The 15,556-nt window shown below is 40.9% G+C and overlaps 2 protein-coding genes across 4 annotated transcripts in view; one reads left to right on the forward strand and one right to left on the reverse strand.

The window, feature by feature from the left end:
- LOC140939250 (aldehyde dehydrogenase 1A1-like) overlaps window positions 1–15,556 on the reverse strand; it is a 199,714-nt gene that overhangs the window by 123,113 nt on the left and 61,045 nt on the right. The window lies entirely within an intron of this gene.
- LOC140939247 (C3 and PZP-like alpha-2-macroglobulin domain-containing protein 8) overlaps window positions 1–15,556 on the forward strand; it is a 62,244-nt gene that overhangs the window by 24,063 nt on the left and 22,625 nt on the right. For 2 of the 3 annotated variants that reach the window (XM_073388824.1, XM_073388826.1), the window contains exons 14-18: window positions 394–468; window positions 819–1,070; window positions 3,525–3,674; window positions 5,002–5,157; window positions 6,488–6,557. In XM_073388824.1, coding sequence (XP_073244925.1) covers window positions 394–468; window positions 819–1,070; window positions 3,525–3,674; window positions 5,002–5,157; window positions 6,488–6,557 — 703 coding nt within the window. Of the gene's footprint in view, window positions 1–393; window positions 469–818; window positions 1,071–3,524; window positions 3,675–5,001; window positions 5,158–6,487; window positions 6,558–9,418; window positions 9,627–15,556 lie in introns of all 3 variants that reach the window. The other variant, XM_073388825.1, reaches the window with a different exon arrangement.

Genomic DNA, 15,556 nt, shown 5'->3' on the forward strand with positions numbered 1-15,556 from the left:
ATATCATACAATAAATAGCTACAATCTCTGAAAAATAGGCTAGGCAGGGGAAGGCAATTTGATTTGAGAAGGAAGGGTACGGCGTGGTCCTTAGACTTACTGAAGTAAATGAGACGTAAGGCCCGTTTTTGTAGAGTTACGATCTTTCTTTGAAGTATCAAGGCACAGTTTCCCCAACCACAATATCACTCGTGGTATTTATGCCAAATATCACTACAAACCTTGCTACTACCTATACAAATGTAAACTCTTTGACAGAATTTCAGTGTAGTTGTACTTTTTTCTGAGAATTCTATATAAGGCGAAATTTGTTTTTTAAGGGTGAAAGGGTAAATCCTAAACTCATTAATAACAACAGTTCATTATTTGTTGTCAAACCTTCATATTCAACAGGTTGGATCCACTGCAAAGGTCATGTTTGATTTCACTACAAGCACGAATACTAGAAATATCAACTTCCATTTGCAAGTGAGTATAAAATCATTTTTATTTTAGTTTAATCCTTTTTTTTTTCATGACTGCCTTTTCCAACTCCCTGTTTTACTCCTGTAGGGTCAAACTTTAAATTTAGATCTGATTGCAACTGTATGATATTTTTTTACTGGCGGCAAACAGTTTTTAGTTATGGCAATTGACAGAGAAATGGCTTGCCTGCATAGCAAGCGCTTCCAATCGAGTTACAGCTGAGTTTTTTAACTCTCGTCAGAACTTTCTTGACGAACTCGCGCGGAAACGCTCGCTACACTGGTTAGGAAATGGCTTGATTGTTTTGCAGTGTTCTAAGTTACATGCATGTATTCTCTCTTTGTAATTGAAAGGTGTTTAGTCGTGGAAAGCTTGTGGCCCAGGAACGTAAACTGCATCCCGTTGATTATCAGCCTGGCATGAAAACATTCAAAAATTCCAAAAACGAAGACATGTTCACCAGCCAGGGCTTCATTGAGTTTAATGTGACCCAGAAGATGGTGCCAAAATGCCGCGTCTTACTATTCCATGTGAGGGATGACCAAAACAAGGAGACTGTGGCTGATAACTTGGTGATTGATGTCGAGGACACTTTGGAAAACAAGGTAGATCATCAGTGTTCATTCTAGAGCACGTTTTTGTGTGCTCTTAGACCCCGTTTGCACGGCTCCGGACGCAACCCGTCTGCACGGAACCGTGCAAATTATATGCCAGTTTTAACCATAAGAATTGTTCGGCGCTGTTTTTATCTGCTTATTTTCTTTTCTAAGAAATTCTCAACTTGAGTCTGACGTTTGCCGTTTGCGGTAAACGAGAATCTTAATCTCTCTATTGTCTATAGACGCTAATGCATAAGGCTGAGTATCTTACGAAGAATTATGGAGATCGAGGAGGGTGTTATCTGTCGAGGCCGTAGGCCGAGGCGGATAACACCCTCCGAGATCTCCATAATTCTTCATATGATACGAAAGCCGAATTCAATAACTCTTTTATTATTCATTCAAAATAATTCCTAGTTTAAAAACATAGCTAAACCATGCTTACCTCCATCGATTCATCGATGTTCAGTTCATCTTCGATAGTGTACGTTTAAGTTTGTCCAGCTTCGCAAATATTCTCCAAATAGCAGATGTCGCCCTTCGAGTTGTCTTCTTGCTGTTCTTGCCATGTTTTTAGCTATTTTTTCGCCTAGTTCTTACTCTTGAAACGAGTGAAATGTCCGCCATTTTTTCAAGTTCACAACCAATACAACTCAACCTCATTCCCAGGTCTGCTCGGTTAACGGTGCCTTAACCTGCGAAAACGCTGCATTTTTGACGTCATTTCCTCGTCAAAGTCAAAATTCTTCCAAATTTGGTCATCAGTAACTGGTTATGGTGAATTAAACGTGTGCTTTTAGCCAATCAGAATCGGGGAAATATTTTGAATGAATAATAAGAAAGCTTAAGAAATAAGTTCAGTTCAATTTTTTTTCTCAACAAGTTGATGATTGGATGCCCTTAAAAATAACAGAGAATATTATCCGAGAAAATGCTTTTGAACAAAAGAAACGCGGGTTAAATTTAACCCTGGGTTAAGCGCTAACCGGCCTTCGAACAACTGGGTCCAGGAGCGTAGCGCTCATATACGCACATACGCCCGTGCTTATCGCTGAAATCTGTAAAAAAAAAAAATTCATTTCCTGAAAACATTTTTATTATTAAATCGGGAGGATTGATAAATCTTTCGCATTATGTTGGTGTATTTGCCCGTCTGAAGGGTACACGTCTCGCCGTTTGCCTGTATAACCTCCTTGAGGGCGTCAATGTTTTACCCTCTTTTCCGTAAATGCTGTACCTTACCGATAACACTAGAGATGTAAATTAAAGAACTAACTACCGTATTTCCTTGAAGAATAGCCGTCCCTCGATTAATCGCCTCCCTCGAATGATCGCCCCCCTTTTATGGAAATATTTAAAATAGTCGCCTCCCTCGAATAATAATCGCCCCCCCACCCCTCTCGTCATCTTCTCTTTCTTTTATACCCTCCTTGTAAAGTTGAAGTGGAATCTGATCCAGCAAAACTGATGAGTGATTATTCAAGCACTGAAAATTAATCCAGGTACCCAATTTGGAACACTTAAAAAGCCCATGTTCAGTTTATTTGATGTGATAATTGCTTGATTTAATGGGATAAAAAATATATATATATATATATATATATTTTGGGCACGGCGTCCAGTGAGCAATAACTGAAATAATCGCCTTCCCTCGAATAATCACCCCCTTTCCCCCTTTTGATGCGAAAGAAGAAATAATCACCCCCGGATATTATTCGAGGAAATACGGTATGGCAGTTCTTTCGTATTTGTTTACCGAAAATGTCCTGCGGAAAACTCAGGAAATGGCTCGTCTGAGCCCCTAAATTTGAAAGATTTCATGGGGGAGCATGCGTCCTCCCTGGGTTAGAGCCACCACGTGATGAAAATACCATACACAGCTATTTCGAGAATGGTTGTCGGAAAAAATGTGCACGTGACAATCCCCAAAGGTAATATGGGATATGATCAACACTGTAGCTGTCGAACCTACTTTTGAAGCCGGTCAGTGTAAAACGCAGACTGCGGACTATTGTTTTCACCATACAAATGAGTACGTGACAACAATAGTGCCATTGTTTTCTAACCCTAAAAACAATAGCCCGTAGTCAGTCCGCAGTCTGCATTTTACACTTCCCTTTTTGACGCTTTCCTTTAGCACTCGCAAACGTTCGTCCATGCCTTTTCCTGCCATTCTTTCAAATTTCTTTGAGGAACAGTGAACTCAAAACCACCCACAATACTTTTCGGGATTGTTGCGTGCAGTTTTTACGACAACCTTTCTCGAAATAGCTGTATATATACCTGAACTTGTTTTCTACAGGTAAGGGGTTGGACCTCGGGGGTGGAGCTTCACCTTATAAACCTTTGTTGAGTAGCCCCCTTCCCCCCTCCCCCGCCCACTGAGTTAGACCCACTGTCTCTAACCATTCGGCCTGACGTGATGAAAATCATTCTATGCCTGAACTTATTTTTCTACAGGTGAATTTACGCTTTGCCGACAGCGTGAGGAAACCAGGAGAAAACACCAGAATCATTATCACGGCTGCACCAGGATCTCAGGTTGCCCTCGCTGCTGTTGACAAAAGTGTTTATCTCTTGAAAGGAGGAAACCAACTGACCACAGATGATGTAAGCTGCTTAATATTTGACCATTAGAGTGAGACCGGTACCGTACAAACGACTTATCGACGGACTCCAGCAAATCTATCTACGAGAGAATGACTGGACAATTGACAATTTGACTTAGCATAAACGGCTATTTAGCTGTGACAATAGACGAATCGAAATGCACCAATGACATTTAGGAGTCCTCATAGCCACTAACATTAGGGCTCAACTGACAGACGACCAATAACATCGCGACTTGATTGACCAATCAGGTCAATAATCAGAGTTTAACACAATTGACTGACGTGAAACAACTCACTTTTAATCTGAAGATGACTACCGCACAGGTTGTCGAAACGTCAGTCACTGTTAACAACAACAGTCCTATTCAGGACTACGTTGACCCTGACGATCATACACAACCTACATATGAAATCACTCCTGGGTTCAAACCTTTCATTGTGAAACCTGTTTTAACGGGTCACCCTCGGAATTCGCGGTATTGGTGAACAGGCCCCAGTTGTTCAAACGTTGGATAGCGCTATTCACCGGATAAATCACTGTCCAGTGGATACGTATTAAAGGTTTATTCAGTAGATAGGGTTATCCAATTTTCCAACAACTCGCCTCAGAGCTGCAAATCATTATTTCTTTTTTGAATGGTTACATGTCTGCAGGGCTCGAAATTAACGCTCGCAAACACGCAAAATGCAAGTGATTTTGATAATCTGCGAGTGAGAAAAATATCCACTAGCAAACGATTGCGAGTTAGAATTATCCACGTCTCCCAAACAAAGGGAAAGAATTTGCTAGTGGTCTCACCAGTTTCTAGTGGAAAAAAATCCTACTAGCAAAACTTTGCAAGTGCACTAAAAAGTTTACTTCGAGCCCTGCATGTCTGGGCTAAGGGAACAGTTTGTTGGGAGAAAACAATCCTGTGGTCAGCTATTTAAGGACGCATTACGTACGCGTCTGCTGTCCTCCTGTCCTGCTACGTTAACGGCACCCACTCATAGTTTCGTTTTCGCCATCCAGCAATTTCGGAAGTTTTTGATTGCCTATATTTCCTTTGTTGGTGATTGCAAAGAGCTGAAAATTGCACAAACTACTCAAATTAACTAGCTCTTTCAACTTTTGATTGTAATTTTTATATACGGTGACGTCTTCTATAGGTTAACTTGTCAACATCGTTCCCAGGGTTCTCTCTCTTCCTCCCTCGAAACAAGAGAGAGAACCCTGGGAACGAGGTTGTTGACTTGTATGCTAATGAGCAAAATTGCAAACAATGACGTCGTAAGGGATTCGCCTGTAGAAGAGCTGACTGTTATCATACTGTTTACTTCTGTAGGCAATAAATGTACTAAGTTCTCAGGATGTTGGGTCGTCTGGAGATTATCAGTCAGATTGCATTCCTGATTTTTGGAGAAGACGACCTCGGCAAAGACGAACAGTTCTTCCTATGTTTGGAGGTAGAAAGCCACTTGATGCTTCAAAAGCATTTAAGGTTGGTACAATATTTAAACAAAGGCAGCTCAGTTGAAAAAATAGAGTTCACGTAGACATATCATAGTAGGGAGCTAAAGGAAAGACGTTTTTGAGCGAGGTACGTCAACTGGAAGCGATGCCTTTTTCCTTTTGATATGCCTTGACGCTACCCAACTTGTATTGCTAAGGTTCTTCACTCTTGTAGAGACGATTTTCCCGAAAATTTTGGCTAAACTATTGCCCAATAATGCAAAATCTCTACCTAAAAAACGTCTATGCATAAGCTCACTAATGGCTTGTTCCAGGCAATGCCATATCAGTCGGCAAAAATAGCCGTCGCTCGTTTCCGCTAAAGGGACCTTTCGCCAGGGGGACGTTTGCCCCCCAGCAAAGGAAATTCCATACTGTCTGGAATCTGGTAAGGAGCTCTGATTGGTCGACGTAGTAGTTATATTGTTTTAGCTATAGTCTACGAACGATAGACAAACGAGAAACGGTCACAAAGGTCAAATGTAAACGCGATGAATCTTCCTACAAAACAGTCAATTTTCGTGGAATTTTCTCTAGCAGAAGCATTTGAGTTTTGCTGGAGCTCGTTCGCCAAAGAACGCAAAACTTTACCATAATCGACCAGGAGAAACATAAAATCGAACAAATTTAGATTTGGAATTCATGACTATCAGATATATTAATTTACGTCATCAGTATGGAGTTTTTGTCGCTTAGGCGCAGACGTCCCTCCTGGCGAAACCTCACCAGGGGCGAGAAGCGTGGAGAGACGGCTGTTTTCGCAGGCTAATGCAGCAGTAGTATTATTTCAACACGGTTAAACCTCATCGAGATTACGTAAATAAAAATAAAAAAAAGAAAAAAAGTTACAATATTTGTTTATCAATATTTATACAAGAGAACACATTCTTATAAAAAAATAATGAGATAAAATGACCTGCTTTTCAAAAGTGCCGTGCGTTGAAGGTTAGGCGTTAGTTAAAGTAACGTCTACAGCCATATTGGAGCAAGCCATTGAAGTCTGTCCTGCAGGGGACCAGTTGTGGTTCGGAGGAAGTCAGACGTCCCCGACTCAGGGAAGTCATTCGTTCCAGCGAGTGGCCGCCACGAAAGGTGGTTAAGATTAACCAACTTCAAGCCTAATTTTAAGCCAATTTTGTTGTCTACAATCATGATATCGTTGAGCATTAATTACTCCAAGATCGGCGACGATAACCCAAAATGATACCCTACACAGTATACAAAACCATTTCAGCCTCATTATTATTACCTTTTATTATTATACAAATAATCAGAGAATAAATGTTAACCCTGACTTATTATTACCTCTTTGTTTTCAGGAAAGTGGTGTAATTTACTTTTCTGACCTCGGCATCCAAACAGCTCGATGTGAAAAGGGCTTCTCATACTGTAAGTGAACGGCATTCTTTCAGATCAATTTTATTGATGATTGTCAGTTGTGTGTATCGTTTGGGAGGGCTGCAACGATATATCGATGCATGTGTGAACCGCGATATTTTTTTCTTAGGGTAGGAATATCGACATTTGAACCAGATATAGCGATGTAACGATACAATGACATATGCTAAAACGAAAATTTGGGGAATCACTGTCTTCAATCCAATCTCCTTATTTTAGTCACCTTAAGGCGATTTGTGTTGGGAACAAGAAAAAAGCAAACCATCCCTGCTTCCCGTGCTTCTCGTCTTGTCCACCCACAAGCAATGGGAACTATTCTTGTCCCGCATAGTAATACTAGTATATCATATCACGGTGGCCCTTGTATCGCGATCTGTATCGTATCGTAGAAAAGCTTGGGTATCGTTGCAGCCCTGTTGTCAGGGAGCCTAAGTAATCATAGCCTGCGAGCAAGCTGTCCGGGGGATCGAATGCTGGCGAATTTTTCTGGACTTAAGTTTTCAGGGACTGCATCCTTGTTCCAAGTTTAAATCCAAATGGAAAAGCCAGGGAAAGACTTCGGAATTATGACACGCAAATATAACTGTTAACGTTAAGACATATCACATTTCGCTATTTTAAACGTGATTCTTTCTTTATCCTTTCCATCCGCTGTCGGAGTTTTCTTAAGGAAGAGGCGATGAATTCAGAAACAAAAACATCTCTTACTTTTTCGACCCTGTCGCCTAGAGTTTTTGCCAACATTAACTAAAATAGCTTTTTGTATGGTAATCATTACTGAAGTGGAGCGTACTGTTATTCAGTTTTTAAGTTCAATTTATCACTGCTGCTCTCGCCTTAATTGCTTAAGCTCCCTAGTTTCTGTAGCGTTGGGATCCACTTCTCACAGCCTCCCTCTTGCCTAGCCATATACACCTTTCTCATACTTAAACTCATTTTCTTGTAACCGAATAACGCCGCGATGAACTACTTTTGCCCTGTCAGAATTTCCCTTTATGTTCCCTTGAAGCCACTTATTGTTTTAGTGACGCGACGACTCTTGTCTCTTCCAAATGTAGTAAAACTGTAGTTTGAAACAATTAACCGTGCTGTTTACAGTGGAACTGTCTATCTTAAGTCAAAACAAATAAACTACGTTGGTAACCAGATCGCAGCAACATTTTCTCTTCCATGGCGGTAGAAAATTGTGAAGAATTCAAGCTCTAAGAAGTGAAAAAAAAATACTCTCACTACTTTATTGGAATCAAATCGCTAAAATTTGAAAACAACAACGAATTTTTAAATTCTCCCACCAATTGGCTGGAGTATCTGTTTTACACTTAACAAGCTTAAATGCTTTTTCCTTCATGATTAAAATTTATACCATTAAATAAATAATAATTATTTCTGAGCCTCTTAAAACTTTTGATTAGTCTTTGCAGTATTAAACTAATTCAGTCTTTAATCTTTACTTTAATATTCACAAATTTCAACTATCAGTTAACTTTTCCTCTTTTTAGTATATAACTACACGTGATAATACGTTACTAATATTAGCGTGTTGGGCTGACGTGTTAGTGAAATCTAAATGACAAGAGTTGCGAGCTGTATAATGCAGTTTGATTCAATTTTTGAGTCCGTTGTGTTCTTAAATCCCAAAGCAGCCGGATAACACTTTTTTTTTATCGTGGTTCGATTTTCAGGAACAAATGGAACCCTTGACATTCCAGTCTTAGCAGTATGCAGAATGAGTTTAGTTTAGTGGCCTTAGCTGCCCCGGTCTCCTAAAACTCAGTTGTAGAGCATCTGTCCTAGTAACCAGAGGGTTATATGCTTAAAATTCAGCATCACATTTCTATCAAAGTTACTCTTATTTCATCGTTATCATCATTAGAATTAGTGGCGAGAATCTTGGAAAGCTAAGAAATGACGTATAGTTTCGATCAGTTATTTGTAGAGGTAGTGTAAGCTTCAGCCAGCGGATAACAAGCATAACAACGCCCATTCTGTTATCTAAGGGGACACTAGAAGGAATCATCCACGATGTAACTACTCGAAATCTAAGACGGCGTCGTGTGCTAGAATTTCGAGGATGTTTTGGATACCCATTTCTGTCACCGATTTATCTTTAGTTAAAGCATTTCCAATATAAGATGTGATAGAGAATTTTTATCGCCAATGCGTACAATTTACCTACAACTGCAGCCTGTGTCCACAAGTCCCATTTAGGAGAAAGTAACGTTTTAACTGTATAGCACCAATGATAAATAGCTGTTTATGGTGAATGTTTTTATTTAGAATAGGGCAGTAGTCGCAAAAGTCTGAACATTTTGAACGTTTCTCAGCGCTCCGGTCCACGACCCTTTCTCTCTGTAGTAAGAGACGACCGCGCGCGGGCTAGTGCAAAGCGCTTGTACTAGGCGCTGCTTCGTACCCTGTTTCTGGGTTGCCTCAAAAGCAGAAAAAACGCTTTCTTTTTTAAATGAAAATATACAGTCATCGCAGTTGTAAATAGCGATTTAAGTTAATGCAAATTTATCCGAAAAAAAAAACTTCGGACTTCAACGGGATTCGAACCCATCGCCTCTGCTTTAGCTCTGCAGTGCTCTACCAACTGGGCTGTAAAGACCCATTCATTGGGAGCAGGCTAATTTGTTGAGTTCATTTTAACCCGTGAAAGGAATGAAACATGGAATGATGTGAACTTCGGAAAAACAAATTTAAATGAAAAAAAAAAAAAAAAGATCGTCGCAGTTGTAAATGCTTTCGTTGACACTTTTGGTTGTTAAGTTGTAAACCCTTTCCTTGCTCTGTTGAAAATGAGAGAGCGGTGTTTTTTCAGCGGAAGTGCCAATGGTGAATCCCTGTTTCAGATTATCCAATGCCTTATGCTAGAATGGCAGTTGGCGAAGACAGTGATGGCCCAATAATCGGCGAAATGGGGGCACCCGATGAAGTATCCGCGACAGGGAGTTCGAGCTTTCAGAAGAAGAAGAAGAAGAAGCAGCTCACTAAACAGAATACTGTCAAAGTGCGTAAAGAGTTTCCAGAGACATGGCTATGGACAGAAGACATGGTCAAGTAAGGTTCCAAAAGCTAGTATGGTTTTTAATATGTGGTGGTGGTTATTATATTATTAACACATCATGTTAAACTGAGATGCTGTAGTTCTTGTTGTTATATATTTTCGTGGCACCCAAGGTCACATGTGGCTGAATTGTAATTTAGGCAAGGTTAACCTCGAGACAACACTAGCGGGTCAGCGGTTGAGCCCCAGGCAGGCAGGCTTGTGTGGGGTGGCCGCCAGGTCTGCAGGGGCTTACATGTGATTGCATATTTCAGCTTTGCCTTGCTTTGCTTTGCTGATCTTTGCGGATCATTGTAAATTCATGACCTGTGTGACGATGCCGGGTGGTTGGCGCTCGCTTGGATGCCATGGTTACCCTCAAGGCGATGCTCCCCTTTTGCGCTACAGGCCCTTTCACGTTTAATGCACCCGATCCCAAGCTCATCTTGTCGATGAGTTTATTTATATTTTCAGTGGTGTTCCACGCCAAAGCGATGTACCGTGGTTTCGATTGATCTGCAGAATGGCCATTTTGAGTTTTCAGGGCTGCGCTCCATTAGAGCCCGTCGGTGCCTGGCGCCTCACTTGTGCTCTTGGGCAACCAGGAAATCTTAGTTTTTATCACAGAAATCATATGCTGGGCACCCTATATTTAACAGGTTAACAGAGCACTGGGCTCCCTTAAATTTTTCTTGGAGCACAGCCTTGTTTTGCTCTTGAAACTGGGTCGATGTTTTGTCGAACTGGCCAAAGCGGAAAATACCATAATATTCTTTGATTTCCATTTTGGTAGTGCTTTATGTAAACGCGACCTCTGCAATTTCTTTTCTCGGCTTTGCACGATTTACACGTGCAATGCATCAGCTTCTCGTAAATTTGCATAAACTGAACGGACAGTTCATTCAAGAAACAAAAGTGAGGTTTACATAAAGCCCTGCACAAACGGCAGTTCAAAGAACATAATGGTATTTTCCGCTTTGGCCAATTGCACTTTGGAACTGTTTTTTGAAACTGCTCTGAAAACTGCTCTTAAAAAACAGTGCCGCAGTGTAGTTCGAAACAACACCGAGTTAACACCCAGCTTTGCTCCACCTTAAAATGGCCGATACCTACACACTAAATTAAATCTTATAAAATAGGCCATTTATGAGTTGCCCCAAGCCTCTGTTTCCAATTGCCATTGATATGAAAATGATTTTTAATTCACATGTAGATAAAACTCATTTTCACAAGAAAGGTTTTGCACTTAGCCTCGTTTTGAAAGTGAGAGTTTGTAGAACTCGGAAACCGCCTATTGCCGGCCTATCTCAGTGCACCGGCCATTTCACTGTAATCTTAATTTTGGAATCAGCCTCTGAAAGCGGAAACTCTCTTCCTTATTTTTTTGATTTGATTCATTCTCGCGTGTTTCCGGGCTCGAAGCCGTTGAATAAACGTGTTGGGGTTTTGTCATATTTGATCACAGTAAAAATCTACACATAAATTTTGGAAATACCTCTGAAAAAAGGTCTTTTTGAACTGTCCACTTTTTGTGGGAAGCAGCCTGAGTAATGGCGCCTCCATTCAATGTGGCCTGGATTCAAGTCGCGGCGTCGACACTATATGCGGGTCGAGTTTGTTGTTGTTTCTCGTCTTTGCTCCGAAAGGTTTTTCTTAGGGAACTTCGTTTTTCCGAGTTTCTAGTCAAAAACCAACAAGTCCAAATTCCAATTCCATCTGGAAAGTGTCTCCAGTTATTTTGGGATACAGTGTGCCACAGGCAGCCGGTAACCTTAATTTTTTAGATCTTCGCAATTTCAAAAAAAGCCGGCAAAACTGAACATTTGCAGCAGAAAAATCCGTGAATATCCTGAATTGAAGGTGAGCATCCTACCTAAAAATTTCATTGAACAAAATATGCTTTGCATTCTGAAGTTAAATGCCGTTGCCCTTCTTGGAAAACCTAGAGATGTTTATCCTCACTCGAAAGATTTTCGCGAACTTTGTCTTTTCCTCCTCGTGAAGTTACCGCCTACAAAATAAGTAACTATAAGGTAATGGATTATTTTTTGAGTGCGTAAAAATTGTTCGCCCGCACGAATGCGGAAATGCTTGAAACCGCACATTTTTTTTTACACGAATTGGCTTTCGGTCTACACCAAACCAGTGAATCCGCTCACCGAAGCCGCATCTTTTTGAAACCGATCTCCAGAGTGGCTTTAAGGCTCGCTCTACACGAATCCGCCGCCAGATTCGTGTAGGCGGGGCCTGATTTGAGGACGAATTACGCGCGTCTTTAACGAAAATTGAACATAGTGCGGTTTCCGCAGACAAACTTACAACTGCCATATGTTGCCATATATATTGCAACGAAGTCTTTTCGTTGGTACAACAATTCACATGCGCCGAAGGTAGAGTTTACTGATTCATCTGTCAAATGGATGGTCGATCTTTGGTGTTAACTTAGTTCAACCACAATTACGACTTCGTTGGATATGGCTCAATTGTAGTCGGACTTTGCCCTATGACAGACTGTAATTTGTACCTCTGCAGAAAACATTATAGTAAGGCCTTGTTTTCCAGTTAATTGCTGCGGTCGCCTAGATCGCTGGACTATATCCAGCGATTGTAGAGATCATTTGGAACCAGTGATCATCTGAAACCAGCGTTTATTTGGAGTCGGTGATTATTTCGAACTCGGGGGTGACCATTTGCGGTGGCGATCATTTGGGATCGTTAAGATAGAACTATAGTCTATCTCGACGGTCGTTAAAAAGCTATAAAGTATTGTCGGTGTTTGAAATTTTATTTATTAAAGTAACTTCTACGGTCCACAACCATGTCTTGAGGAATCTGTTGTGCGATCTGCTCTAATATATGATACGATTTTGTATAAAGAAAATTAATTCTTTCTGCTATGCACTTCCATGCTTGTTTGATTGGCTTGGCGGCCATGCTATATTAAGTAATTATTGAATGAGGCTGAGTATGATATGAAGAATTATGCAGATGGAGAAGGGTGTTGCCGAGGTGGATAACAGTTTCAGAGTTCTGCATAATACCGCGGCCTTATGCCATATATACCCTGCGAACAAAGCCTCTTTTTGTCTTCTTGAGTGAGGAGGAGAGAAAGAGGTGCTGCCTGAATCACCTCAAGCCTTTTAAGTTACCGCAGCCCGAACTTTTGGATTGGTCAACCTTGTTTTTTTTTTGTCAAACTTTTTTTTCGAGTGCGAGCATCCTTTTATTGATAAATCTCTAAGCATAACTGAGCCCGCTGTACCAAGTGCACGGCTATTAGGCTTGGGTTCGAAACTTTACCCTAGCAGCATGCAGCGATCTGATGCGATCTGGGAAGTTTACTTTGGACCTTAAGAAATTTCGCGCTTGACTTTACAGCTCCAGAAAGGATCAGAAAGGTCTCATGAAAGGTGCAGACCTTACAGTTTTAGAACAAACCACTCAGTTAACTCGCAAGCGTTCGTACTAGTGGCCACCCTCACAATCTCATTGAAAAAAATTACCACGGAGCTTAAATTTGCTGAACGGAAGTCGGCGTTACTACAGAACAATAACGTGAAAAAAATTCTGCCTTTTGTTCAGTGTTACAAGGTAACCCCCCTTTGCATCACCCAAAGAACAACTTTATGAGCAAACGATATCTAATCCAACCTTTACAGAGAGAAATATACAAAGAGCCAACGCTTATCTCCTAGATTCTCGTCCGCAGCAAAAATCTTTGGTCACGTATCACACTCTATCGAGCTTGTACGTATGTGTTTGGCTTGTCAACACTTTGACTTCAACAGCGCCTATCGGGTTTTCGATAATCTGCATGTGATCTCCAGCTGATATTTGCGCACAATGGGAAAGGAATTTATCTTTCGGTTCAGCAGACGTTCGTGAGGCAGGAATACGTGACGAACCCTTAAGAACGTCTGCGTGGGAGGCTACTCGTAGACGTCCTTCTTCACAATTGTCTGTTTCTGGGCGCGGTTTCAGAAAATGAACTGATGTTAATCCTTGCACATACTCCTAAAAAAAGAATTCGACCTCCATCGAGCATTTTTTTTAACCTTTTTTGAGTTTGTTCCGTTTAAGGTTTGGAGCATATGAGACAATTCATATTTGTGAACTGCGGATGAAGATATGAAATTGAATATGATCGTCGCAGTTGAATAAACAATTCGGCAATTAATTCAGCTATAACCGTGAACTCTTTCGCTATTTCCTTGAGTTAAGCACTCGTGCGAAAACGGTTAAGAAATTTCTTTACCTCACTAAAAGGCCTGCTTTCATCCAAAGTGCTTTGCATGCTTTGCCGAGCTGGTGTCCACTCAGAGCTCTTGTGGTGTAGAGTGTAAATGTGACTTGTTGACGACTGAATTTCGTAAATGATGGAGCTGTTATGATGTCATCTGTATGTGTTCGTTACCTACGTCGAGTTGAAATTTTGAACTGCTGCTCTTTTTGGAGAGGGGAAACCTAGGGGAGGAGACCGGATTGCCGTATGAAAAGCCTTTCTGGTATAGTGGGGATCTAAGTCAACCTAGTACATAAGGCGTTGTGTTCGGGGTATGCCCACTTGACTTAAAAAAAAAATTAAAACAATAGATTCACCTAGCAACCTGTGTGGTATTACAAGTGTTGAAAGTGTTGGATACCTAATGAAAGGGTTCCCAGTCTCCACTAAAACAGTGGGTTCTGTGTAAATGGGACTGTTGTAGGCATAAAAACACAAATAAAAACGGTTAAAACATAAGTAGTTAAAGGTTAGAAAAAGCACTGATATTGAGCATTTCGTACGTCAGACGAAAAGTACTGAAAAGTCATTGCATCATGAACACTTTCAAACCAAAGCACATACGCAGAATGCAAATGTCCGTCTCTTCATCAGGAGCTACTCTGTTAAGGGGCACAAAGAATCTTTTCGAAACAGTTAATGAATGCCAACATCTAGATGACTCTCAAGTATCAGTGGAAGCCATGCAGCTATTAAAACAGACAAGATGTTACTGCAATCTAGTAGTAAGGGCTTGCTTAAAGTTGCAAGCGTCTAGATGTCCTCAGAGCTAAGGGAAAAGTAGCCTTACTTTGAACGATGGCAAACCCTCACAACATTGGTTAGCCAGCCCAGCACAAGTTTCTCAAAGGAGTTGTTTCTTTAAGAGGTTGGTACGTTCCTCAGATCGTCTTCGGGTGTCCTTGATGTCTTCATGTCACAGTACTATTGTTAGTTTACCAGTCTGCAGTTTGGCTTTCTGTAGCCGTTCCTACTACGGGACAGATAAAGTAGTCTGTAACAAAAATTCTGGTTCCACTCACCAGTCAAGCCTCTCTGCTATTGTGGTTAAGTCGTTAGTCACATATCTACTCTTTTGTTTAAAAGGCTTCCAAACCAAGTTAATACAGTGCCTAGCGACCCTGGAAAAATTAATGATTATCGTAATACAACTACCGTAAAATTCCAAAAAATAAGCCCCTCCATATAAAAGCCCCTTTAAATATAAGCCCCCCAAACCGGTAACGCAAAAAACCCACCATTAAATCGCCTCTCCAAATATAAGCCCCCCGAGGGCTTGTACTTGGAAAATTGCCCTCAAATACAAAGTAAAACAAAGCAAAAACGGTAAATTTACCTCCAACTATAAGGCTAGCCCAATCGATTTTGAAACGTAAATTTCCCTCCGTAGATAAGCCCCTCCAAAAATAAGCCCCTCAAAAAGGGCCTTTGAAAAATTTAAGCCTCCGGGCTTATTTTCGGAATTTTACGGTATTTCATGCTCGGGCTTTGTTCACTTTACACCGAATATAATAGCTTTTCGTGCGGACACTGCACCAAAATGTGGAATCGAACCTATCCTATATATATGTCAGGATGCTCTACTTTCGAGATTGGCGCAGTGCAGCTTCGCTCCGTTACAGAAATCGCGCCTAAATCACCGTTTTTATGTGTGAACAGACA

The sequence above is a fragment of the Porites lutea genome, chromosome 5, assembly GCF_958299795.1.
Source record: "Porites lutea chromosome 5, jaPorLute2.1, whole genome shotgun sequence".
In the NCBI taxonomy this organism is placed as follows: Eukaryota; Metazoa; Cnidaria; class Anthozoa; order Scleractinia; family Poritidae; genus Porites; species Porites lutea.